The sequence below is a fragment of the Microchirus variegatus genome (assembly GCF_963457635.1).
Source record: "Microchirus variegatus genome assembly, chromosome: 7".
NCBI lineage: Eukaryota > Metazoa > Chordata > Actinopteri > Pleuronectiformes > Soleidae > Microchirus > Microchirus variegatus.
The window spans coordinates 20,121,488-20,147,885 of record NC_139808.1 but is presented as its reverse complement, the minus strand read 5'-3'; the positions used below and the strand labels follow the sequence as shown (position 1 = coordinate 20,147,885).

Sequence of the window (26,398 nt, the reverse complement as noted above, 5' to 3'; positions counted from 1 at the left end):
AAAATCTTTTTCCCATTACTTCACTTTCACTTCATTTCATCAATAGTGCCCGGCACACTCAGTGATTTATATAAGAATCGTTCTTAAATCAATTACAGTCAACGACTGCAACCTTTTTTCTTTTTTTTTACCTGGATGCAGTGAAGATCTGTCTTGAGTTGGTACATATGGCGTTAATTGGGCTGTCGTGACCCCTGACCTCTCCTATGGGTGTGAAGTTGTCCACGTTCCAAACCTTCAGCACGCCGCCTCGACAGCCGCTCAGCAGCATGGGCCGACCTGGAACATATGCCAGAGCGCACACCCAGTCCTTATGGGCATTAGGGATTTGCTGTGGGCAAAGAACAGGCAGATAAAAAAGTCAGAGACACAAACGATATATTCTATACATTAATGATTCCCCAAAGTGTGCGCCAATGGCCGACAGGTGGGCTTAGAGGTATTGCAGACCGGCCTCGGGAGGAATGTTAAAATGACTCCATTTATCTGTGACATTATTCTTTGCCCTGGGGAAAATCTAAATCAAACAATATTAAAATATGTCTCCTAAAATATGACGTCTCACTTTGTCAAGGTGCTACGAAATGTACTGTATTAAGTCATAAAGTGAACATGATAGTCATCAGAGACTAAGAAACATGCTGGCTTCACTGAAAACAATGGTACACTGTGTATACGAGTTCACTGTTTTTTTTTGCTTTTTATTTTTTAAACTTTAATTACTGGGTATTTATTATCTTCAGGAAAAGGAACATACTATTTCTTGAAGATACAAATTACAGATGAGCACAAGTGCTGCTTGAAACTCAGTATAAAACCTCTAATATTTGCTCACACTAACATCAGTCGTGCTACTTTTAAAAGCAGAACTACTGCCTTTTTTTTTTTTTTTTCAGAAATTAATTCTTCAGAGATCCAAAAGCATAATTCTCTGCTATTTTTGTTGTAGTTTCATTTGCAACTGAAGCTCGGCTGTAACTCACTGTACTCGCCAGCAAAAACACCTAAAAAAGAAAAAGAGTTGAGCTGAATGAAAGAGAAAACGAAGAGCGTTGCAAACCGATGCGTCTGTGCAATACTGCAGAGATGTTATAACATAATGAGTCCCAACATGACCGTTATCCCAAAATACAGAACAAACATTAAAAAAGACATTTGGATTTTATTTGAGGCTGAATCTCTTTTTATTGTGCCCACATTTAGGGTTTTTCTTTCATTTCATCTCTGGGCTACAGATTTATTCATCCCTTAACAGTAGAACACAGATGCAGGGAGATAACTATTTGTTTTTTAACTTTGTTGTACTTCCTGTTGAGTTTTTTATCTGTTACTTTCTGTCACTTATTATTTTCATGATGCAATTTGAGATTAGCAAAACAATTAAAATAGTATCCCGTTTCTTTTTTCTTCAGGTATCACACGTACTAATAATATGTTTGCTTTTATGCTTCTGTAAATGTTGCAGCAAAAATAAAATGAGCTATATTTAAGCTGAGAACATTGACTAAAAGGTTATAATTTATCCTGCACCACATCATTTCATGCAGATATCTTACTGAGGTGTGGATTTATAAAAATGACATAACTCTCAAGAATTTCTTATTCACAAAGAAACTAACTACTGGACCAATGTCCTGCTGTTACTGTCCATTTACACACAAAGAGGCAATATTTCAACACAATGCTGCCCATCATGTTAACAATAATGCAGACAGCCGGCTGTCAGTTTTGTCCATTCATTATCACAAACGTTCAATGTGTCCGTGTTAATGGACCTGGCACATCTGGCATCGATGATTGTGCGATGTTCACTTACCCAGCGTTTCATTTTTGTGTATAATTTGATGCAGTTAATTACTCATTCTGAAGCTGAACACAATAAAACACTATCTACATTTAAATACTAACAAAACCTGTCACCGTTAGCCAATTATAAATGGACTAGTGTGGTCAAGTCTTAATGACATGTGATTTATCTTCTGCCCAGTGAAGATAAATTATCTACCTGTAAAGCAACTTCTATAATAAAGCTGCCGCACGCAATTTCCCGTGATTTCCATTTTTTATTATTTGTCAAGCTCTGTCAAGCAAAACTAAGGCCCTGTTCAGACTGTAGCCTTAATCGGATTTGTACGAATATTTCAGCTAAATTTTTAAAATAAATATTATAAAATCTCATACATTTCATTAGCGCTGGGCACGTTAACGGCATCAACTTTAAAGGTGCATTATGTAATAAATCTAAAGCAACTGATCGTAAAATCCTCCTAATATGTGACAGAGACTCAGGAATAATGTTCATATAACAAACTGAACTCACAAACAACAACAGTACAGACAAAATATTTACATTAAAAAAATATTTTGCGGACTGCAAATCATGTTTATGTTTTGAAATCATGTTTTGGCATGTGGAGCCACCTGTCTCGATTGGTAGACCGCCGTCTACCAATCGTTGCAGTCAGTCGAGTCTCAGCTGCCATGCAACCATGGGTTGCCAGTTACAGTCTGAGCTACAATGGCGGAGAAAACGAAACCTAAAAGACTTCGGTATTTTGAATTTGATTGTAGTAACCGTTTTTGGCCACATTCTTACATATGGTGGCTTTAATGCATGACGCGTTTCCATGACGACTGACACAAAAAAAGACATGCATGGCGCCATGTTTATGTGATTCCCGATAGTTAAAATGTAACGCAGTCTTTCGTGCCGTGGCACCGGAGTCCAGGCACCATTTAGCAGTTAGCTCCGTTAGCTGCGTTTGCTCCTTTAGCGCCGTTAGCATGCCTACAGTCGAACTGGAGCGGTCTGTTTATTCAACAAAAAGATCAGCGCTACAAATAACCAGCAAACCTGTATACTGCGTATATGTGCCTCTGTTTAGCGTTAATTTAGAGACTAATTTTAACAATCTGGAGTCACTTAAATTTGGCGTCTTTTTCCAGTCAGTCGTCATAAAAGATGACACGAGATGCAAACAAAAAATAAAAATAGATAGAGAGTCATGTGGAGCTGGTAGGCTTCATTGTCATTGTATGAACTCATTTGAAAATGGTTTGAATGTAACAGAAATTTGTTTATATTCATATTGTGTTTAATTTGTAATAGTTAAAGGTGCCATATGTAAGAATGTGGCCAAAATGTTTTCTGACATAACTGGCAACCCGTGGTTGCTCGGCAGCTGAGACTCTACTGACTGCAATGATTGGTAGACGGCCGTAGGTGGCGCCACATGCCAAAACATGATTTCAAAACATAAACATGATTTGCAGTCTGCAAAATATTGTTTTTAATGCAAATATTTTGTCGGTACTGTTGTTGTTGGTGAGTTCAGTTTGTTATATGAACATTATTCCTGAGTCTCTGTGACATATTAGGAGGATTTTATGGCCAGTTGCTTTAGATTTATTACATAATGCACCTTTAAACCATTGTATTTTATCAGATTAGGGGAAAAGGGAACCAAATATGTATCATAAATCATCTACAGTATATAGCTTACATAATATATCTATTTATTAGGTCAATTGAAGCTAATGACCAGAACAGTGGGATGAGAAAACATTTCATATTTAAATGTTGAAACTAGTATAGAGAAAATGCTGCATGAACATACACAGCGGTAAAAGAGACACTTCTCTACTGTTGGATGAGACAGAAGCTAACAGAAAAACGAAGCCACTCTTCTCATATAAAATACACCTAGCTCACTCTCTGTAACAACTTTACACTACAAAGTGAAATGTGTTAATTTGTGCCGCCGCCTCACACAGAGAAGCACCACACTACCGCAGCAGTTGCATAACCATGTTGAGAAAAACTTCTAAAATAAATTTTTTGAAGCCTACCTTAAAACAAATATCAAGCAAATTGGAATCACTAAACTTCACATATTCCCCTGAAGAAAGACTCTATGGCATATGCATTTAACAGAGGGGTCAGAGCAGAACAGCTTGCACCAGCAATCCTGCATAAAGGAGGCAGCATTTCTGAGTCGACTGTAATATATTCTATTACACCCCAAGCCACAATTTGATCCTATTACATAATTAGACAGAGACTACTGAGTTAGAGAGGCTGTAAAATGGAGGGTGTTGGCGCTTCACAAATGAGATTAAGGTCATTTGCCACAGACCACAACACTGTCTTTGTTCATTTAAATCAGCCTTCGTGTAACAATAATTATGGGTTGTGATATTTTTTTTTTTTCCCAGTCTGGATAAACCAGAACTTATGCAAAACAACCTGAGAATGTGCTGCTTAATATGCATATTACTGCGTTTGCAGATAAGCCAACCCATCTACCCACAAGGTGCGTTATTATGCATTATTAACATGTGCAGGCAGTAGAGGAGACACAAGAGACTTCACAGGAGGCAGCAGGAGCATTAAAAGACACGCACACTCTAACGCTCACACACACAGAGGTTTCCGTTACTATTTTTCTTAGGATGCTGCTATAAAAAATAACTCAAAAATAATAATAATAATTAGAGTCACTATATCTCTCAATCCATCTTAATCTAATGTCACTACACCAGTGTGTGAAGTATATGTGAGGAAGAGGAGGAGGATGAGAGAGCAAATGATCGTATTGGATATAAATCTGCCTCCTGTGAAAAGTCCAGAGCTGACTTTGCTCGGACTATTAATTACCCATGTATATTCTCCGTGATCGTCAGCTGATTGGCTGAATAAACAACAAAAGCTCTGGAATGTGAGATCGCCACACCCAAACTAGGAGTGATTCACAGCGATAAAACAACCTTAATTCAAACACAAAGTTTATGGTTTTAAGACCCACAATACTGTGATTTGAAGCATGTAGTGGCTTCTTCAAAACTTCAACTTGTGTAATTTTGAAAAAAACGGAAATCCCTAATTTTGGAAAAAAAAAAGTTTTCCTGTTTTTTCTCATTTTGAGCTTTGCCGACTTGTTCCCGTTTGGTCCGTGGCGGGTCACAATGACACCACTGTATTTTAACGTTGGTGACAATGGTGTTACTTCAAGGTATTAAAAACTTTGAGAACCACGGACCTAAACAAAGTTTCATCCCTAAACTTCACCATAACTACTACTGGCCTAACCCTAAACTTTACCTAATCCTAACCTCATCCTAACCATAACTATTACCTGAAAACGTCATAGTTTACGTTTTGGAGACTTGATTTTTGTCCCCATAAGACTGCACGAACATATTTAGGTCTCCACAACATGAGTAATACCTGGAACACATTCGGGCTGCAACTAACGATTATTTTCTCTATTAATCGGGTAAATGTGAAAATATTAACAATTTTAAGAAGCTGAATAAATCTTTTTTAAATTGATTATCAAAACACACACCCCCCACATACACACGTATATCAAAGCTAAGTCTTACCCTAACCAAAAATCAGCCTAACTTAAAGCCTAAAACCAAGTCTTATTTCTTGAAAAGTCCTTTGAAATTGTCCAGCCATAACATCCTCACAAAGATGTCCCTACAGCCTTCTACAGACATGTGCACACCCACACACACACACACACGGACACAGAATGATGTTGCTCTCTGCTACCTGTGGCTGTGAGTCATGTGGGCTCTACAGCTCACTTGTTGACACACACTGCTTTCCTGCCACATTACACACAATGACACGACTCTCTCCACAGAGTGAACACTCTGTGTGAATGGAGGATATGAAGGGAGTAATCTGGTGGCAAGAAGCTGTCCACCAACTCAACCCTCCACTGGCATCCCAGCGTTTTACTGTCACAGCTCAGCCAGTGTTGGATGTAGAGGAAAATACAGTCCCTACCAAAGACACAAAAAATACAGTCTGCAACTAGTGCTGCACGCAAAGCCTGTATACAAAAAGTGGACATGTGTCTTTTGATTGACTTGATTCATTCAGTCTGACATCGTGTTTCAGATTATTACTGGTGGAGGATGAAGAAATGTATGTTGACATTTATAATTTCACAGTAAGGGTGATCAAAATATCAATTTGGTGATCTATTGTCATGGTGCAACACGATAATCGATACCCCAGGGCAAATATCAATATTTTAATTAACAAATTAAGGTGCTCTAAAGTAACCAGTCCCTGCTACTTCATGTGTGCTTGTGTTGGCACTGCCAACGTGAATTAGGGAAAGAAGAGGGAGTTTACAGCAGGATAATGGTGGAGGAAGCTATGATAAGAGATGGTCCATCCATGTTCAATACATAGACTTTATGAACTTTGTTCTCTTTGTTGTGAATACATTTAGAAATCCTGCACTTTTGACTTTTCATAGACGTTTTGTTGGACAGATATCGGGATGTATCGCTATATGATTGTCTTGCTGCAATACGTTGATTACCACACAACTGTTGTATTGTGATATTATTGGCATCGTGGACCATGTATCGCGTATCATACCATGCGGTGTGATGGCAAGACATGTGATTCCCACTCCTACTTCACATCCACATCCATCTCATCCATGCTGTCACTAATTGTCATGGATGTATAGTTAGACCAAGCTTTTCAGGGAGAAACATTCGGAAGTTAGCCATCAGAGCTCTAAACTCGGCTGCCATATTATTAGGTACACCTAACAAAGTGGCAGCTGGTGTGGTTTTCAGCTGTTGCTGCAGCCCGTCTGACTCAAGATTTGAAAAGTTGTGAATTCAGAGATGAATTTGTCTTTCTGACCAGCATTAACAAGGAATTTTCATTCAGAGAAGTGCTGCTCACTGGATATTTTCTCTTTTTCGGACCATTCTCTGTAAACACTAGAGATACTCAGACCAGCCTGTCTGACAGCAACAAACATGTCAGATTTCATAACACTTAAATCAGTGATTCCCAAACTTTTGAATTACCATGACCAAAATTACACATTCATACATAATGTAGCAACTACTTTACACCTAATATAATGAGAAGAGATGTTTGGTAAATTCATTACAAATTAATTTTATATTATTTAAACGAGTGTATTATTTAAAATGTATTAGATAAATCTGAACAAAAAAGTTGTGTTGCTAATTTGTTTGTGGACCCCCCCAAATCCCCCGCAGTCTTCTGTTGCTCAGTTTGAACTTCATCAGGTAATCTTGACCATGTCTACATGCTGCAATGTGATTGGCTGATTAGATACTGTATTTACATAAACAAAGTGTTGAACAGGTGTACCCAATAATATGAACCTTAAAGGTCACATAGAGTGGTCCTGTTGCACATATATGTTAGTTATGGAGGTCTACTTACATACATTAACTTGTTTTTATGGTCAAAAACCTCCTAGTTGCTGTAAATGAGCCGATAGAAATCTGTCCTTTTTGAAGCACTTGTCAGCCGCGCTATTTCAGACATAAATCTTGCCCGAGAAGACAGACGTGATTGGCCAGTACCCGGGAGTGACATATTCAGCACACCCGCTCTCAGAAGCGCAGCTCCCCCCTCTGGAACAGTGGATGCACTGCTCCTCATTATCAAACATTGTTTTAACAGTGTTTAAAAATAGCTTCTTCACAACTCCCCGCCGCAGACCCTTTTATGACTTTGACCCGGAGTCAGACCCAGTCAGAAGACCCTGTCGCTCGTGAAACACCTCCACAACGGACGTTCTTCTTCTGCGGTTCAATGTACGCAACCGGATGTGTCCGGACTAGTGCCCGGAGCAGGAGGATCTGCTGTTCAGGAGAACCGTTGTTTCACGTAACCGGACCGGGTTTTTTCAGAGATCTCGCTGAGCTCAAGATTACAATAAAACACAGCATTCTCAGCGGTGGCTGAACTGTTTGTTTTGAACCTTCAGGGCTTCATAAACAAGGTAATGACGCAGATACACACTAAAAAACAGTGTTAATTGGAACTTCCGGTCTAGGTCCGCGTTAAGGGTGGTTTGCTGACTATTTTTCCAACAAGTGGAAACTGCTGTCAAACTGCAAGCCCTCATGTTGCCAACAGCACATATTCAACCTCTCTGCTTCATAAATTACCTAAAAAAACATGGAATTATCAGAATTTATGTTGATTAAACCTTTAAATTCATCATAAAATCATCACTGAGAGGAAGGATTATGTTGAAACTACTTTATCTGCTCTCACCTCCTCACCACCAGCAGCTTTTAAATGCGTTCGCTCCCCAGCTGCACGGCATACACACACAGTATGCAACCCTGACACGGGTCAAAAGATCGGAAATGTTAAGCCTCAGACAGCGATGGGTCTCCGCATGTTCCCACCTGCGGGGCTGATGCAACACAATCTCACAGGCATCACTAAAGCACAGTCAACCATTTTTAAAAATGTATGAGCTCGACTTCCACATGAATATAAAAATCATTCTGCATCCTCCCCGCCGCTTCGCTCGGCTGACCCTGAAGACCCCAACATAATGTGCAGGAAAACATAAAGGCACATGTTGTCTTGGTTTTAAATAGCACTTATGTGCTAGTGCAAAAAAATCATATTCATGAGAGTTTGACCATGAGAATTTCACAGTAAAACAATATTCCACACAGCGATTTGGAGTCCAGAGGTTCCTGCTGCTGTTTCTGAGCTGAACAGTTAGTTTGCACATTGACGGTCAGAGTATTTACACTCATTATAGTATTTACATTTGGCATTAATCTCGTCTCCAGAGGTAATTTGTATTCTTTTTATCCAAGTAATTTGTATATTTTGATTCAATTTAATATTTTGCCTCATTATGGATATTTAATTCCATTGCTGCTTATGTTCTGAATTAGCGGTGACCAGGGTATCTGCTTATCTCTTAAGTATGTTATGCCATGTTTCATTTGTTTTGTAACTGAACTGGTTGTTATTTCTCATCGACCTACGGTGTACAAACAAAGTAACCTGAACCTCAAACTATTCTGGTGCCATATGATATTACATGTATTATATTATTATGAAATTACACAAACAGAGCCAGTGCTCATCGAAAGTCCAGTAGTTCGGAGAACATTTCTACAGAACAGACAACAGTTTCAAGGTTGACTCCAAGAATAAAGCTACTGTGTTCATTCCTTGACAGTAAGAGACCAATCAGAGCTTGGTGCAACTCAAAACACACATAATGATGGAGCCGAGAGCAGATTATTTCACACAGAGTTCCTGATTCTATTGAAATATGTAAAACGCCGTTGGACAGAGGATTATATTATGTGTCATCTTAAGGACTGAGCTTCACAATTGGAGGTAGCACTGTTGCCTCTGTTCACCTTGGCCAAATAAATAAATCCCTTGGGTTTAACTCATCACAGACTACAGGGCCACACTGTTCTCAAAAACCTTGCACCGCCCTAATGAACACACACACACACACCTGCGTGAGCTCCTGTTGCTCAAGGTCCCATTTCTTGATGCCATTATCCCGTGACCCGCTGAACAAAACATCTCCCTGGACAGCCAGACACTCAATGCCATCATAATGTGGAGGCTCAAAGTTATGAGCAGGGCCGACGTTACCCAGCGTTCCCTCTGCCACGTCAAAAACCTGAAAAGGAGAAAACAGGGGGAAACAAGAGGATTATATAACATCCCCGTGAGGTGATAGAATTGTCACCATCACAGGAAAATGTGTTCATAAACACCTTTCACCAAATGTGAAAAATTAGGTTTCAAATAATATTCAGCAACTTTCTTGGCTCTGAGACACTGGGGGAGGATGTCCACTGGAGGAACTGAACACACATACTGATTTATAGTCACTGTACAGAATATTAACACAAACGTTTGCTACTGGTGTGTGTCGGGATGTCCTGCTCAGATGCAGCATTCACCTGCTCTGTCCCACCTAAAATGTGTGTGTGAGTCTGTGTATGTCTTTCAGAGTGTACGGAAAAAGCCACCAGACTTATAGACAATATAGTGTTTATCGTGATATTCCAGGGACATTTCTGGAAACCATATTCATGAGGGTATGAAAAGCAGAATTTCACAGTAAAACAATATTCCAGACAGAGACATATATAAAAACTATAAAAGCCCATACTCAAATTAAACATAACTCTCCAGCTAATCATCCTCAAACAAATTTGGGAAAATAACGGCTGCCATAACTTATATTTCTCTTGAATCAGTCTCAGCTATATTTTTAGATATGCCTCGAAATTGTGAGCAGAAGTCTGAAGAGAAACTGTTTTTAGTCTCGACTCTGAATTCTTTCCTTCACAGTTGTAATTTTATGATGTTCTGAGGCACTGTTTTCTAACATATTCTTAGTGTGTTAAGAGGAGAAAAGTCAGCCTTTGCTCTCCAAACAGTCACCACGTCTGTCCTCGTGTATGTGGTGCATGTCACTTGTTGAGTGTGTTTCTTACCTTTACGTAATGGTCTTTGGAGCCAGTGATGATTTGGTCTTTTCCCAGCAGAGACTGTCCCACCGTCAGACACATGACAGAACCAATGTGGCCTGTCAGCTTTCCAGTTGCCTGCATTCTACACTCACACACACACACACACACACAAAGGACAAGAAGCAAAGGTCTGTGAAATGCATCGCTTATAAGAGTTTCAAGTTGCCTGTATCACCAAATAAAATCACTTTCCGTCTTCCAAGTGAAGCGAAACTGCTGAGACACAGCGATGCCATCGGCAGAGATGATACTGAATTAAATGTGTAATACATTCATTTTTCATTTCTGGGGGCTCGTTCTGTATCATTAAATGGGTCCGAGCCCCTCAGCGTAAACTGTCTGGTTCAATCTCTTAATCATTTCCCTCTAGAAGTGAAAACTAGAATTACTGCCTCATGGCTGTATGCATCTGCCAAGCATTCAAGTTGTAGAAGAAAAACAATCACAATCTCCCTTTGGTCCCTGAATTACAGTGCAGTGTGTAGCATGGATCAGAAATGGGTATTTACAGAACAGTATCAGGCCCACAGATGTGTTTTGTGAATTTAAGTGACCTTTCGAACCATGAAATTCTGATAAGGAATTTCTTTTAGAAATTGCTTCGGAGCCTTCCTGCGGAACCTTCCTGTGTGGTTACAGCTGCTGGCGATGCAGAGAATATCCAAAATGAGCTCCTGTACACGTTGCTGGTTCCCTACACTTATTACGACAGCTTTCTGACAAGTAAACAAACATGTGCACCTCTAAAGAATTAAGAGGCCACTGTGAATGAACCAACTGCATAAATAAACCACTGAATGTGATGGCGAATGGGGATATTTTACCATGAAAACCTGAATGAATAACTGAATAGTTAAGGATTTGAATGGGAAGTTTGAGTAAGAGGAGGATACTGATACTGATTTCCATACTGCTTTTCAATTCCCCTACATATTAATAAACTTAAATACTTTTCTATAACTTGGGAACTATCATTTATTGTTAATAATTACCAACCATTGTTTACACATTCATCTAACGTTCAAGGAAAATGTACAAGAAATTTTGATTTAAAGCTCCCATAGAATGGTAACATATATATGTTATGGAGTTATGGAGGTCTACTTACATACATTAACTTGTTTTTATGGTCAAGAACCTCCTAGTTGCTGTAAATGAGCCGATAGAAATCTCTCCTCACTGAAGCTCTTGTCAGTTGCGCTGTTTCAGACTGAAATCTTACGAAGAAGACAGACTGTGTTGTGATTGGCCAGCCAGCAAGGGCTTTTTCAACTGTCTTGTGATTGGCCAATACCTGGACGTGACATAATTAGCATACCAGCTCTCAGAAGCGCAGCTCCCCCCTCTGGAACTGTGGATGCACTGCTCCTCATTATCAAAACATTGTTTTAACAATGTTCAAAAATAGCTTCGTCACTACTCCCCACCGCAGTCCCTTTTATGACTTTGACCCGGAGTCAGACCCAGAGTCAGAAGACACTGTCGCTCATGAAACACCTCCACAACGGACGTTATTCTTCTTCTGCGGTTCAATGTACGCAACCGGATGTGCCCGGACTAGTGCCCGGACCAGGAGGATCCGCTGTTCAGGAGAAATTATGTTTATGTAACCAGAACAGGTTTTTTCAGAAAATCTCGCTGAGCCTGAGATTATAACACAGCGTTCTCAGCAGTGGCTGAACTGTTTGTTTCGAACCTTCAGAGCTTCTTAAACAAGGTAATGGTGCAGATACACACCAAAAAACAGCGTTAATTGGTACTTCCGTCCTAGGAGCTTTAATATTGACCAGTGAGGGATTGGTATAAGTTTAATAATGGCTCTTGATATTCATCCATATTAGTGAGGAAATACTGGATGAACTGTACCTGTTGAGGTCCCACATGCGAACAGTGTTTCCAGCGGCAGCATAAAGCACAGATCCTGATGGGCTGAGGGCAATCTGGTTGATCTGGCACTCGCCCTGTGCAAAGGTTATTGTGCGAGTGGTGGTGCCGGCACACGCGTCACCCGAGACCACCTGCCCCGATGAACTGTGGGGGTAAAGACAAAACAAACTGCGTCAGAGAGAGAGACAGAGAGAGAAGGACAAATAGGAGACAAATAAAAAAGAAGGAGAGGGAAGAATGGAGAGTGTAGTGGGGAACTTTGTACAGTTTCACTTTTAGATCCATTTCAAATCCAATTTTCCCTCACAGAGCTCTAGTAGCTGACGCCACAAGACCAAAGCAATGCCATTTTGGCAGGGAATGACATTGACATCTTTACACATATACAACTGGCAGCATATACTATATACCAGGCAAAATAACAACTTTAACTTTTAACTGGATTGCCAATGATACCTCGGATGATAGAGATGGATCACTGCTATAAAACACACTCAAAGCGAGCAAAGAAGACTGAGTGATGGGGACCCACAGGCAACAGATTCCACCAGTAGACTGATTATGCAATATCAGGTACTGTCGTTAATCACAGCGCTGAAGTTTGCATGCAGATAAACAGCTTCCCGATTGGCAGTTAAGAGGAAAACTTATTTTATTTGACAAAAGTTCAGGCAGTAAAGTTCCCATAAGTCTCTAAAGTGACAAACCGAGCAGCTGTGAATCTGGACACAAACTTCAGCGTCGTTACAGACTTAACATTAATTAACTCCAATATCGTGTTTATTTTGCATGCCTTAATTGCAATGGATAAGCATTCTCCAGAATAGAATTAGGGACAGTTAATCAGAAACTTGTGAAATGCACCCGGGGGTATTATAAGGATCAGATACAATCAGTCTGTCTGGTTCTGTTTTATACTGCTGTGAACTCTTCAGGAGCTTTCCTGGTATGATGTCTTGGTTATGAATAAAAAAAAGCCTATCCTCAAATCACCTTAACCACGTCTGTACTGAGCTGCAATTTTCCGGAAAAATCCAAACAGCTTCTTCCCCCAAACTTACGTTAGCGTGCGGATGCACTTGGCAGAGTCACGGATGTCCCACACTTTGATGTAGGATGTGGATACAGAGAAGACCAGACAGGAGGACGGACAGTATTTGACAGACACCACGTTGTTGGGGTGGCCTTTGAGAGTGGCAATCTCCTGACCCGTTACCAGGTTCCACATCTTACATGTGCGATCTGGGGGAGGAGCCAAAGAAGGAAAGTTAAAATAGGTCTAGTTTGCACAAAAGACAGAAAAATCGAATTATCAGACAAATTAAACATGAAATGTTATGGTAGGCGCCCTGGTGTTAAGTTCAGTCTAACCTAACCCTTAATCTGCAACTATTTTAATACATCTCTAGTGGAAGTTTTGTCATTTTTCAACTTCTTAAATGTGAATATTTTTTGGATTCTTTGTTCCATGTTGTGAAGAAATCATTAAAATAATATAATTTTGGTTTGAGGATAAAACAAGACATTTGAGAACATCACAATTTTGAGGTGCAAACAAACCTCAAAGAAAAACAAAGGAAAACAAAGATCAACATTTTCCATCATTTTCGGACATTTCATGAACCTAAAATCTATTCCATTAATCGAGGAAAATAACAGATTATAGTTGCAGCCATAATCTAGACATAATGTCAAATCAACGTCAACTCTCCATACGTTTATATAGTAAGATCTTACATCTCATTATTTTTTCTATACACCTTTTTAAATATATCGTAATAATAATAATAATATAGTTTAAAATCAATGATTGAAAAACTGCTTGCTGTCGTTTTATGCTTAAGAGAAATACAGTACATTTTAAAGGAGGGGCTGCAAAACACAACAGCTTATATAGGGAATGTACCTTTAGATCCAGTGAACAGCAGCTCATCTGTAGCGTCCACACACAGGACAGGCTTAGAGTGGCCCTCGGCTACAGAAACACACTGCAGAGGCGCCGTCCGTCCTCCCTTCACACCACCAATGGGATTGATCACACCCCTACAGGTCACACACGGTCACACTCTTGTCAGTGCAAATCAGTACAGTATGAGTATGATTTCATTCCACATCTCTCGCAAAGACTGCATCTAAGAAATCGATGTAGTTTTCCAGTTTGGGGAGTAAGACGGGAAGTATCAGTTAGCGAATTGCGAAAATGGGTCGATGGGAAAATGAGCCAACTTCTCACTTTTTAAAAAAAAATTTAATTTATCCGGATGACTTAATGGTCTCAAAATAGCTTCAGGTCTTATTCAATAGAATATGATGCCCCTTCTCTAATTATGTTCCCATTAAGAGGGAAACAGACAGTAAGACACAGCACATTGAGATTGACAGCTGGTATCATCTAGTAGGAGTCTGGTTGCAGGTGATATCTGTGAACCTGAATTTTGCCAATCTCAAGTCTTTAAAAACAGTGTTTGTTTTGCAACTACATCCATTTTTTATACACAGTCTATGATCTCTACAGATCAGCCACAGCATAAGAACCGGTAACTGGTTTTAATGCTGTGGCTGATTCGTTTATGTTCTCTCTGTAAGACACAGGACTGAACACAAACATGCACACAGTAAAAAAATATACAGACACAATACAAATTCATACAAACCTCAATGGATACAGTTACACACACACGTGCACTTGTGCTCACACACACACGACACCCTGTTGGTTTAAAACCCACCTGCTCCATCACTCTGGGCTACCTCCACTTCCCCCTCCCCTTACGTTTTGTTGTTGAATAGTCCAATTAAGGAACAACAACAGTAGTATAGTGCTTTTCCTATTGAACCTCTCTGGAACACACGCATGCACTCACAGCTTCTCCTATACAATGTGTAGTCAATCTATCTTGCTGAATCTCTGCTGAACCGACCCCCACCTCCATCCCCACCCTCAATCTATGTCCCATTGACAGGCCACAGTCCCCCAGTGCCCGGAGCAGTCAGCAGAGTGAGACAGAGCAGGGAGAGGGTGCGAAGAGGAGGGAGAAATGTGTGGAAATTGGTCCCTGGTGGGCTTTCTAATAACACAAGTGGTGGTTGCAGTGTGTGTGTGTGAGAGAGAGAGAGAGAGAGAGAGCGAGAGAGAGAGAGAGAGAGAGAGAGAGAGAGAGAGAGAGAGAGAGAGAGAGAGAGAGATAGGGAGAGAGAGAGAGAGTGAGGTAGTGGATAAGAACTGAGGAAGAGCCCGAGGATGTGAAGAGGGTAAAACAGAATCTGTGATCACACGCAAAAACTTTGGACACAGTCTCTGCATAAAGTGAGCAAAACACAGAGGCGTGTGCTTGAAAACTGTCAAAGCTCCTTCTGTTTGTCTGCACACACACTAATGTCACAGCACGACAACACAAAAATACACACGTCAAATCAAAAATTAAACACAGGAGCATCTTTTTATAGTGCCAAACAAAATCAAAACTGGCAAACTCAGCCAGTAACAAAAAAAAACAAAAAAAGGAAAAAAGACCGCATGCATGCTTGCCAAGTATAAAAAATATAACCGGATGTACAGAATAAGTTCAAAGCAACAGTTTCCAGGAACCACAGCCTGGTTGACCAACTCCAAAGCAACCTGCAACTCAAAAATAAACCACACAACACAGCTCATTACCACATGCAGCATCCACTCTCTGCTAATCAGGTGGAAGACGACGCTCAGTTCAGCACGTCTACAGCTGCACTGTGTGAGACCATGGAAAAGGGATTGTGGTCCATGTTGATAAGTGGAGAGAAATGTTCCAGTTCAACAGATTATCAGCTACAGGCTGAGAGCTGTGATGGCGGGTGGAACAAGGGAAAGCAGGATCAGTGCTGCACCCACTTTTAAAGTTCAGCGATGATTTAAAAACACTGTGCTGCTTTATGACAGGTTTATTAAACTGATTTTTACTTAATGGTGAAAAAAAGAGGAGAAGACAACATGAGAAGGGGAATTGGGTTGTGCTGTTTCACTTGGATGAACCTCATTACCCTGCAGGCTGTAAACCCAATTAATTTGGTCTAGAGACGATTCTGCTGGTTTTCATGGTAATTCGGTTGGTCTTTTTTTGCTGCCCTATGCTTAAATAACGACAAAGATAGATGCATTACATTTTCATATGATTATTAGAGCGGTTATTTAGGGAAACACTACAGACCATGTCACCGTTATTCTGTAGTGTTAGAATTTTGTCGTTTATTAAGGTAGTAAGGTAAGAATATTTTTCAAAAACTAAGGTTTTCCTAAAAAAAAAATAGCCTTAATCTCAAACAAAAACACAGAAGCCCACTAATTGCTGTGAAAACGTGCCAAGTCAACAGGTGGCGATATAACCATAAATGTAAACCAGAGGGCATTTCAGAAGAGAGATGATGTCATGTTCTGGAAGGCAAACAACACAATCAAAAAAAAAGTTAGACTTGTATTTATGTGCAAGCATGTTAAAGTCCAATTAGCAATTACACAACTCTCCATGTAAAAAAGTGTGATGCACACAGATGTTTTCATAGTGTCAAGCCAAAAGCTTCTAAAGTCTTATACTACATATGAACACTATGAAGAAAGATGGTGAAAATCCTCATCCTGGAAGGATTTTCTTTTCAAAATGTGAGACATCTGAGACCTAACCCTCAGATTGGATGTGTATGAAAAGACCACAGAAAAAAGGCGCTTTGAAATGTACGTGTGGACTGGTCTGTAGTGTCTGTAGTTCTTCCTCCATTTTTTTCTCTATAGTCTGTTTGATACACTGTAAAATATTGCTCAGCGCAGCGCTCTAATTTTCAAAAGCAGAGCACTGATCCAAATGGCTGTGATTATTCCCTTTCTATCATGCGGGAGGAAGATATCTTAATGTGTTTTGCACTAAATAAGAGTTGCTAATGGATGTTGTGGAGACCTGCGGATGGATGAAATCATGGACGAGGGTCAGTGTGTGCCCTCTGCAATACATGGAAAAAACATGACAGAGGGTTCACGGTGAAGAGTGATTCTGTCTGTGTGTTTGTGAGATACAGAAGCAGAGAGGACAAGACGGAGAACATTCTGTTTTCCATTACTATTTATAACTAGGGAGTAACAACATGAACACAGGAAATGAAGCTAGCCATACATACTTTCTGCTATGGGCCGGGTCATTGTTTCCACATCAGCATCAGAGTTTACCGCTAGGATCCATATGATGTAAAAATCACACATATTTCCAGTTCGACTCCGCATGGACTAAAAATTCTCCCCCGTTTCTTTCTACTCCACTTGTTGGGCATGCTGTTTTTTTGGGTCAAACGAGACAACAAAAAGGAGGTAACCATGGAAACTTGGTTGAGGTTTCATGGAGAAGTCTGCCACTCATGTAACATGTACAACTAACAGAAAAAAAAGAAATCTCAAACCGGGGATAACTCCTGGAAACAAAATGCTGATACTGGAATGGAAAAGGAGATCGAACAGGAGAATAGAAACTTGCCTCATACGCACATGTGAAAATACAATGTGGACGTGGTAAGTTTGACCTGACCCTGGCTACTGGTGGTAGTTTTGTTTATCTAACAGAAATAACACCAGCATCAATGGAGAACTTTTCTCTATTAGTAGCCTTCACATGGCCAGACGTGGTATTAACACCCACCCTATGGTATTGAAAGAATTAAAAAGTGTGTGTATGTGACCACTTGAGATTGGACCTGGATTTTCATCCTGCAGCAAATAGGCAATGACCTTGTATGTGTTCATATGGAGAAAAAAATTTTATTTTGTTGAGGAGTCTGACTGTACAGATGTGCCTGCTGTCAGTGTGTTTGGGTGTGTCTGTGTGCGTGACGGAGAAGGAGAGGGAAAAAGAGAGTTTAACAAATCTCCACCCACGCTGCTGTAACAGGATAACATAAGATTTTAAGCAGTGGAAAAAAGAAAATGCGTGAAAATGAATGGTGATATTGTGGCATTGGCTACTAATTAATTACCGTAAGACTGATAATGTGCTTTAATGCATGCTCAGAAATGTGGCTACATGTGACCTCAAACCACTTCTGGTGATGTGGTTTCTGTGATTCCATCTGACAATATTCAGGGTGGATTGGGAGTGTTCAGACCTGGATTTAACACAATCTGGATTATTACCAGGTGTGAATGGGGTCAAAACCTACAGCCTTTACCAATCCTGTCATTTAGATCAGTGACAATATCAGCCAGTTTACTTCAGTCACAACAGGATTTCAATTTTTTTTTTAATTTTTCACAGCCTGCTAGGAAAAAAAAGTGATGAGGTTCATCCAAATCATCTTTGCAAACAACTAACCACACAGAAAAAAAACACAACACCACACAGCTGGAGCAGGACCATGTGTGGTTAAAACATGCACCACAACAACCCCACCCGCAGAGGGAGACAAAGGAGAGGGAGGCTGAAAAGCCAGGTGAGGCACTGAGCACTGGTGGAGATGAGAGGTGAGTAACCAGGCAAATGGGGAAAAACAGAAAGTGACAGACATAGTTCCTCTACCTGAGCACCTCGGAGAGCGAGGAGTCGCTGTCATCCGACCTGGAGGCAGAAGAGGAGCAAGGACAGGGAGGGGCAGGAAGAGGAGAGGGTTAAACACGATAAGGGAAGACAGAAGGGTTACTGGCAAAGGGTTAAAGGAAGGAGTGACTAGAGGAAGGGTTTCAGATATAAAGCAGCGAGCAAACTGGCAGGAAAGCTCAGTCAACAATAAAGCTTGGTGCTGTTTGCCATAGGATGAGATCTCTGAGTTAACCACTGAACAGGCTCTATTCCTCAACCAGTGTCTGCATATGTTAAAGCAGGTTTAAAATAGATCTGTTGAAAGAACCAACAAAGATGGCATCATGAGAAATATGCTTGTTCTAACCCAGAGTAAGATGAGAGTATGCAAGTCTCATGTCTGATTGTTCTGTATTAAAAGTCCAGTGTGTAACATTTAAGAGGGTTTATTGGTACATATACTACCAAAATATGCTTGTTTGAGTGTTTAATCAAATGATTTGGTTTTGGTTGTCTCAGAATAAACCTTTTATAGGTACATTTTACGCAAAGGACTTGTTTTATGGAGGCCGCCATCTTATAATAATAACACATTTTAGTGCCTTTCAAAACACTCAGACACTTTACAGAGACGTATGCTGCTATGTTTCTACATCAGCATGAAAGGACCACTGTAGTTACAATCTGCAGTCTCACCATTACATGTCACTAATTCTTACACACTGGACATTTAATAAGCAGCCTATTAGCTTAAATTAACATAAAGATTTGAAACAGCTTACATGTCTGCCTGTCAGCAACATGTTAACACATTTAATTATTTACTACTGAGAAAAGTATTGATACACTTAGGTTGGGTATGTTTGAACAACCTGAATAAAACTTTTCAATTACTGAACCAGTAGCCTAAAAGTTAGCTTAGCATAAAAATGCATGCGGAAACAGGGAGAAACAGCTAGCATTGCCTATTAGCAGCATGTACAGTATACACAAGAACTGTTGTGGGTCATGTCTTTGCATTGTTTTTACATAAACTAAATAAAAAGTTTAAATTGGTAAACCAGCAGCATATTAGCTGAATTTAGCGGGACCTTACCTATGTTCCCCGGGTCCTATGTTCCCCGATTTGTATGTGATCGGGGAACATAGGACCCTTTCTCTAACCCTAACCCTAACCCTCCGCTTTTAAAAAAAAGAGTCCCATGTTCCCCTGTCACATACAAAGTGGGGAACATAGGACCTTTTTTGGGAAAAACGGGGAACATAGGACCTGGGGAACATAGGTACGACCCCAATTTAGCTTAGCATTTAGACTTGAAATGGGGAAACAGCTAGCATGTTGTCTACATTTATGTTTGTGTACATGTTGTTGATAGGATATACAAAAACAAAATGTGTAGGACTATAATGAGGTTGGGTATGCTAACATAAACTGAATAAGTAGTTTGAATTAGAAAACTAGCAGCATATTAGATTAGCATAAATAATGGAAATGGGAAACAGCCAACATGTCTATCACCAACATTTTGTAGGACAAAGGACATGTCTTTATACACTTAGGTTGAGTTTGCTTACACAAACTGAATAAAAAATTTTAATGAGCCAGCAGAATGTTAGCTTAGTTTAGCATAAATATTGTAAACAGCTAACATGTCGTCTATCAGCAACAAAATAAATAAATTAAATACGTAGGAAATGTCTTTATATACCTAGGCTGGGACTGCTTACACAAACTAGTGTGTGTGCGGGAATTACGAGAAATTCGTTTTTAAAAGTTTGTTTAAAAAGGGGGAAAATATGAAATGAAAGAAAAAAGGGAAAACACGAAAATTTCTACACTACACTTCTGTACGTAAACATGAAAAGATCTCCTCCTCCTCTTACATAATTCCAAGCCATAATTAAGGAATAAGTGCAGAGAGTGCACATGGATAAAAACAGACCGGTCAATAGAAGAGGAAATCCGAAAGATAAATGTGGCAATCAAACTCACAGATGACGGAAAAACGATGCAGACCACACCCATATCTCCAAAATAGCTCAGAGGTAAAGGCTGATATGTGGGTGTAACAGCACAATAAAAGTGTTATTATATTGTAAATATTTTATAGCCTCTGGTTTGTCACCATGGGAGCCAGCGCTTGACACTCTGAACATGAAAAAATAACACAAAAATTGTGCAGTATCTGTCTGGAGGGAGCAGTGTTAAAGGGTGACAGAAGTTTGCCATTGCCAGTATTTACTGCCAGCAATGCATGGCGGAATCTATTATCATACTGATAAATCTGACTCACAAGACAAACTCCTTTTAAAAATTCATGGACGAAGATCTGAGATTCAAAGAAGACAAGAAAACTCCTGTTTCCTCATTATCACCTGCCTTTTACTTGTCAAAGGCTTGGCTCGGTGGACACCCTGTCTGCTTAAGTATGAATATGTCAAAAAAGTAGAATGCATCCACACATTCATAATAATAAAAATAATAGTAATAAAAATCATATTAGTGCAGTTTAATGGGTTTTGTGAACTTACAAAAATGTACCAGAGAACATCATTATTTCTGAGGAGAAAGTTTCTCATTTGACATCCAATTATAAGGGATTCATACAGAAAGGCTTTGTGATTATCTCAAATAAATCAGTGTCATTGGGCTGTGAGGTTTTCCTTGTCATGATGAATTAATTAGGAGACTTGGGTCAGATTGCAAGGACAATGAGAATGGTGGTTTAAATAAACCAAATGAACGCCTCACACATTTTTACGTTAAATGCCACAATGCAAATGTGTAGCGAAAAATCCTATTTAATCTTCCTACGTTCTGCAAAGACTTCTAATGTGAAACACCAGTCAACAACATAAACACATCCTCCCTCCCACTCTCTCACTCTGAGTCAATTTAAAATGGCTTCCAATGACAACAGCTACACGGAGGACGACAAGAGCCAACTAATTTACTACCACTGTTCTCGATAATGAGGACCCACAGGCTCCAACACACACACACACTATACCAATACCAATATTCACACACACATTTGCAAACACAACATCCTCACTAACAATTAGGGGTCAATAAAGCTGAGAAACATCCCTGAATAATAAATATTTTAAAAGACAACGACTAAATAGCAGAGCAGATAATGACTGACATTAACTGCTGACATTTATCAGAGAATAAAGTCTGAATTAATTATGACCAGAAAGAGAAAAGGCTTATTCCAGACAGTTCTCTTATCTATGTTATGACTCCATTTGACGTAGCTGGACTAAATAAACACAAAACAATGAAAAAACATTTCAAACATACAAATTCAAGGGAACATCATGAAAAACAAATAAGAAATTACTATAAAATTCATATTGACTTCACTGAGACAACACAATATGAACACTGTGGGATTTATTGCACATCTGTTTTGTATTGGATTGCATTTGGTTGTGGCTGGTGTGTAAACCCGAGCTGCCTACCGCCTCATTTGTATTTGTTTACTTGTAGGTCCCATGTATGGATTAGAAGGTGCAATTTCACCTTGTTGAAAGTGTTGCTAAATGCAGCTCTGAGTAGCCTGCAGTCAGGGTTCGGATGATTACATCTCCTCTGTCTCCTGAGGGTGTTTCACACCTGGATTCTGTGAATGTTTGCACCATCTGTTCCTCCAGGATGTGCACCACAACACAAATGGTATTTTTGTTTATGGTTATGGATCATATGAAGATAAACATTTGGAGTAATGTACTTTTAATTGACTCATCTTCTCCAGTGTTTTTACCATACTGTCTATTATATGAGGGCCTACATTTAGAAATCGTGACAAGAGCAAATCTGTGCATAATGTGACAACTTTACAGACATCTAGTGTCTAATATTATTTTAAAATCAGTAAATAAACCTTTTTAATTAAAGGATTCCATCATTTAAAACATATACTCATAGATTTAAACTAAAGCCTGCCCCAAAACCATGGGTGTCTTCCCATTTCAGGCTGATTTGAACAGATCATCTGGTCAAATGATCCTGTAGTGTGAGGGGTTAACAGACACAATTGCTATTAAATCGCAATAGATGTATCTTGTTTAAAGTATTAAACATGTTTGATGATTACGACTGAACAGCAAACAACCAATGAGAACGAGTTGACCGGGAAACGGATATTGCATACTTTTGTTAAGAACCTCAAATTGAACAAGCCAAGTTGATTCCGTCTTCTCAGACATGACTTCATCCAAAAGCTGCAGCGCGCTCTCTCTGTATTCAGAGCTGTGTCACACGGTGACATCAGCATTCTGGCTGCACACAGGAAGTGATTTGTTTTATGCCACAACTGACAAACGTACAGAGGAAGCACAACTGCTGCTGCTGTACATGTTGCTCTTAAAGCGAGACTGTTGACTAAAAGAAGCACCCGTGAAACTTTTCAGAAGAGGATTCGAAAAAAAGTTATGCAATGGAACTTTAAATATAAGGAACAAAAAAAAAGAAAATAATAGATACAGTTCAAATTTGGACCGAGTTTTGTCCAAAGGCACACTGTTGTTTGTGTGTGCGTATGAGTCTGTGCAGGTGTTTACTCACTTGTCCAGAGCAGAACCTTGGGCTTGGTTGCTGGTGAGCCTTGAGAAGACGTTCCGGTCATTCCTTGTCCTCAGAGGAGGGGAGGAGGGGGGAGTGTAGCCATCTGTAGGCCTGACGAGAGACAAGAGGTTGAGGGAGGTTAAGGATGAGGGATTTCAACCCTTTGCTTACAAAACAGCTTGAATTTAAGTGTGACACGTACCTGTATGCACGGTCATAAGATTTCCTTCTCGTTATTGGGGAAGTGTCATAACCTCGAGACTGTTTGGGACTGTAACACACACACAAGAAAACTTAAAGGAGTCATATTATATCCTATTTCTCCAAGTTAACCTAGTTCCCTGGTGTCCTAATGAACATGTCTGTGACATGCTTTGGTCAAAATACCATAAGGATGAAGCACCACAGCAGTTTAATCACCCTGCCAAAACAGCCCTGTTCAGAACGCTCTGTTTAGTCGTATCTCTTTAGGTCCCAGGAAACTAAAAGGTGCATTATGTAATAAAACTAAAGCAACTGGCCATAAAATCCTCCTAATATGTCACAGAGACTCAGGAATAATGTTCATATAACAAACTGAACTCACCAACAACAACAGTACAGCCAAAATATTTGCATTAAAAAATCTTTTGCAGACTGCAAATCATGTTTATGTTTTGAAATCATGTTTTGGCATGTGGCTCCACCTACCGCCGTCTACCAATCATTGCAGTCAGTAGAGTCTCAGCTGCCGAGCAACCACGGGTTGACAGTTACGTCAGAAAACGAAACCTAAAAAACCTCGGTATTTTGAATTTGAATGTAGTAACCGTTTTTGGCCACATTCTTACTAATGGCACCTTTAAGGGACAGGAAATTACATCAGCCACGGAGGCTACTCTGACCTAACAGCAGTTAGCATTTGGAAAAGTGATAATTTGCAGGCTCTAGCAGGTACATTGCTGTCATATATAACAGAGCCACTGGATAGATAAATCCTCTGAGGCTGGAAGTTTGTGCAGGACTCTGTGCTATACTGTGGAGCCAAGAATAGAACTTTTCGCAGACTTCCAGTTGCCCTCGCCTGCACTCTCGCATGTATTACGGACAATACGTAACGTCGCTAGACATCAATCCCAGGAATTTAGCACATTGTGACGTCCCACTGAGTGCGGAAGTCAACATTGCATGTTTCATCTCCTGCACTTAGACTGAGGAGGACCACAAAACACGAGTGAGTCAACTTTTTTTCACACTTTGCCGACAGATAGGCCCTCCAGAATCCCAAATATAAGGATTTAAAGTTGATTTTGCATAATATGGGACCTTTAATATATTTTTAAGGGTGTATATCTAATAATACATACACCAACAGCATACATACATACAAAGTTTGTCAAACTTTGAGCATTTGGTATTTCTAGTCGACTACAGCAACCGACAGACTTTTGGTCTTTAAATATGAAAACACACAAGACCAGACCAGGCTTCAAAACGTCTGAGGACTAATGCATATTTCAGTGATTTCTCCCTCAAGCAGTTTTATAACCTGAAAATGGTCGGCCTCCTGCCAGCCTCCAATGGTTGTTGGCAAGAAAATGTGCAATAACATTAAGGAAACATGCATTCTTACAATAGGAAAGGATGTTTCTCGCTCCTTATGGTGCCTCTAGTGACATCCCAAGAGTCTATGGCAATGACATTATCCTCATGTTTTTATACTATCGTTTTATGAGCTGCTTTACTTCAGCAGAACACATCATGTGGATCAGGTTGTGTGACTGAGGACAAAAAGACGAAGAGAAACGGGGACTTTTTGTCCATCATTTTTCTCTTCGCAGGAGATGATGGACAAATACGGAGCAATACCACTGAAAATTGTGGGGGGAGTATCAATCAATCAATCAATGTTTTTTTTATATAGCGCTTTACAATAACTGCAAGGTACTCAAAGTGTTTCACATAAAAAGAAAGAATAAAAACCCCTCAATAAGTTAGCAGGAGTAAAATGCGCAGTAAAGGAAACCAGTAAACCAATCAAATAAGAATCAATAAAATTAGAAAATTTGTAGTGACCGACATTTGGGACGGATGACCGTAAAACAGACAAAAATGGAGCATAAATGGGCTTTTTCTCCTTATCAAATGAACATGTACATGCGGTTAACTGATTTTTACAGGATTTAAATGATTCAATTGTAAAAGTTGCATAAATGTTATCAGTAAAAGAATAAGACAGTAAAATTTAGCTAAGCGCAATGGGTACATAGTTAAAAGTAGGGAAAATGAATGTATTAATTTAATTTACATATAACCCCTTTAAGGGTGGCTGGTCAGCTTCTTCTTAGAAATCATTATTTTTTCCACCACATTATCCTTTTTTTTTTTAGTTCCAGTGAAGTTTGTGACTCACAAAGTGTGTCCCCTGACAGGGAGACTGATGGTGCGGGACGCCCGGTCTCTGTGGTAAGGCAGGGGCAGACTGAGCGCCAGACTCCCCGTCAGTAAACTCAGACCATCCTCCTTGATGTCGGTCAGCGAGGCCAGAGACTTGGTGATGTGCTGCTGCTTGCCGCCTGATGAAGGATCCAGGACGGGACCCAAATACTCCGCAGACACAGCCTTCATCTGAGCCGACAGGCGAGGCTCCATCTGGGTGAAAAATGTGCATCAGTTGTTTTCCAGAGCAACGCAGACGAAAGAAAATGTAATGACAGAGACGAGTGGAGTGGGACTGGAAAGTGGAAAATAAAAAATCAAGACTGAATTTAATTAAGACGCAAAAAAGGAAATTAAGACACAGCCAGAAAACATGGTTCCGCTGGGGAAAATGTGAAGCGGAGATGGAAGCAGTAGAACAAAAAAAGAGGAATAATATCATTGTGTAGTCAAACAAAGGCCAGATAATAGAAAAAAAAGTTTAAAAACTGTATAATGAACAGTAGATAAGGTATCATGAGATACAGGAATAGAAGGATTTGTAATAATATCAAGGCGTCTTCCACAATTTTAACACAGTGTTTGCCTATACTGCCATCTTATGGTTGCTATTAGGAATAACAAATAATCTGATAGGGAAGACAAAATAAAT

General features: G+C 39.8%; 1 protein-coding gene across 1 annotated transcript in view; it reads right to left on the bottom strand.

The window, feature by feature from the left end:
* kif21b (kinesin family member 21B) overlaps window positions 1–26,398 on the bottom strand; it is a gene marked incomplete at both ends in the record, with an annotated part of 92,201 nt that overhangs the window by 3,408 nt on the left and 62,395 nt on the right. Inside the window, 10 exons of the mRNA XM_083892942.1 lie at window positions 132–331; window positions 9,309–9,479; window positions 10,306–10,423; window positions 12,208–12,372; window positions 13,290–13,470; window positions 14,135–14,271; window positions 18,756–18,794; window positions 23,329–23,439; window positions 23,531–23,599; window positions 25,721–25,959. Coding sequence (XP_083749068.1) covers window positions 132–331; window positions 9,309–9,479; window positions 10,306–10,423; window positions 12,208–12,372; window positions 13,290–13,470; window positions 14,135–14,271; window positions 18,756–18,794; window positions 23,329–23,439; window positions 23,531–23,599; window positions 25,721–25,959 — 1,430 coding nt within the window. The remainder of the gene's footprint in view (window positions 1–131; window positions 332–9,308; window positions 9,480–10,305; window positions 10,424–12,207; window positions 12,373–13,289; window positions 13,471–14,134; window positions 14,272–18,755; window positions 18,795–23,328; window positions 23,440–23,530; window positions 23,600–25,720; window positions 25,960–26,398) is intronic.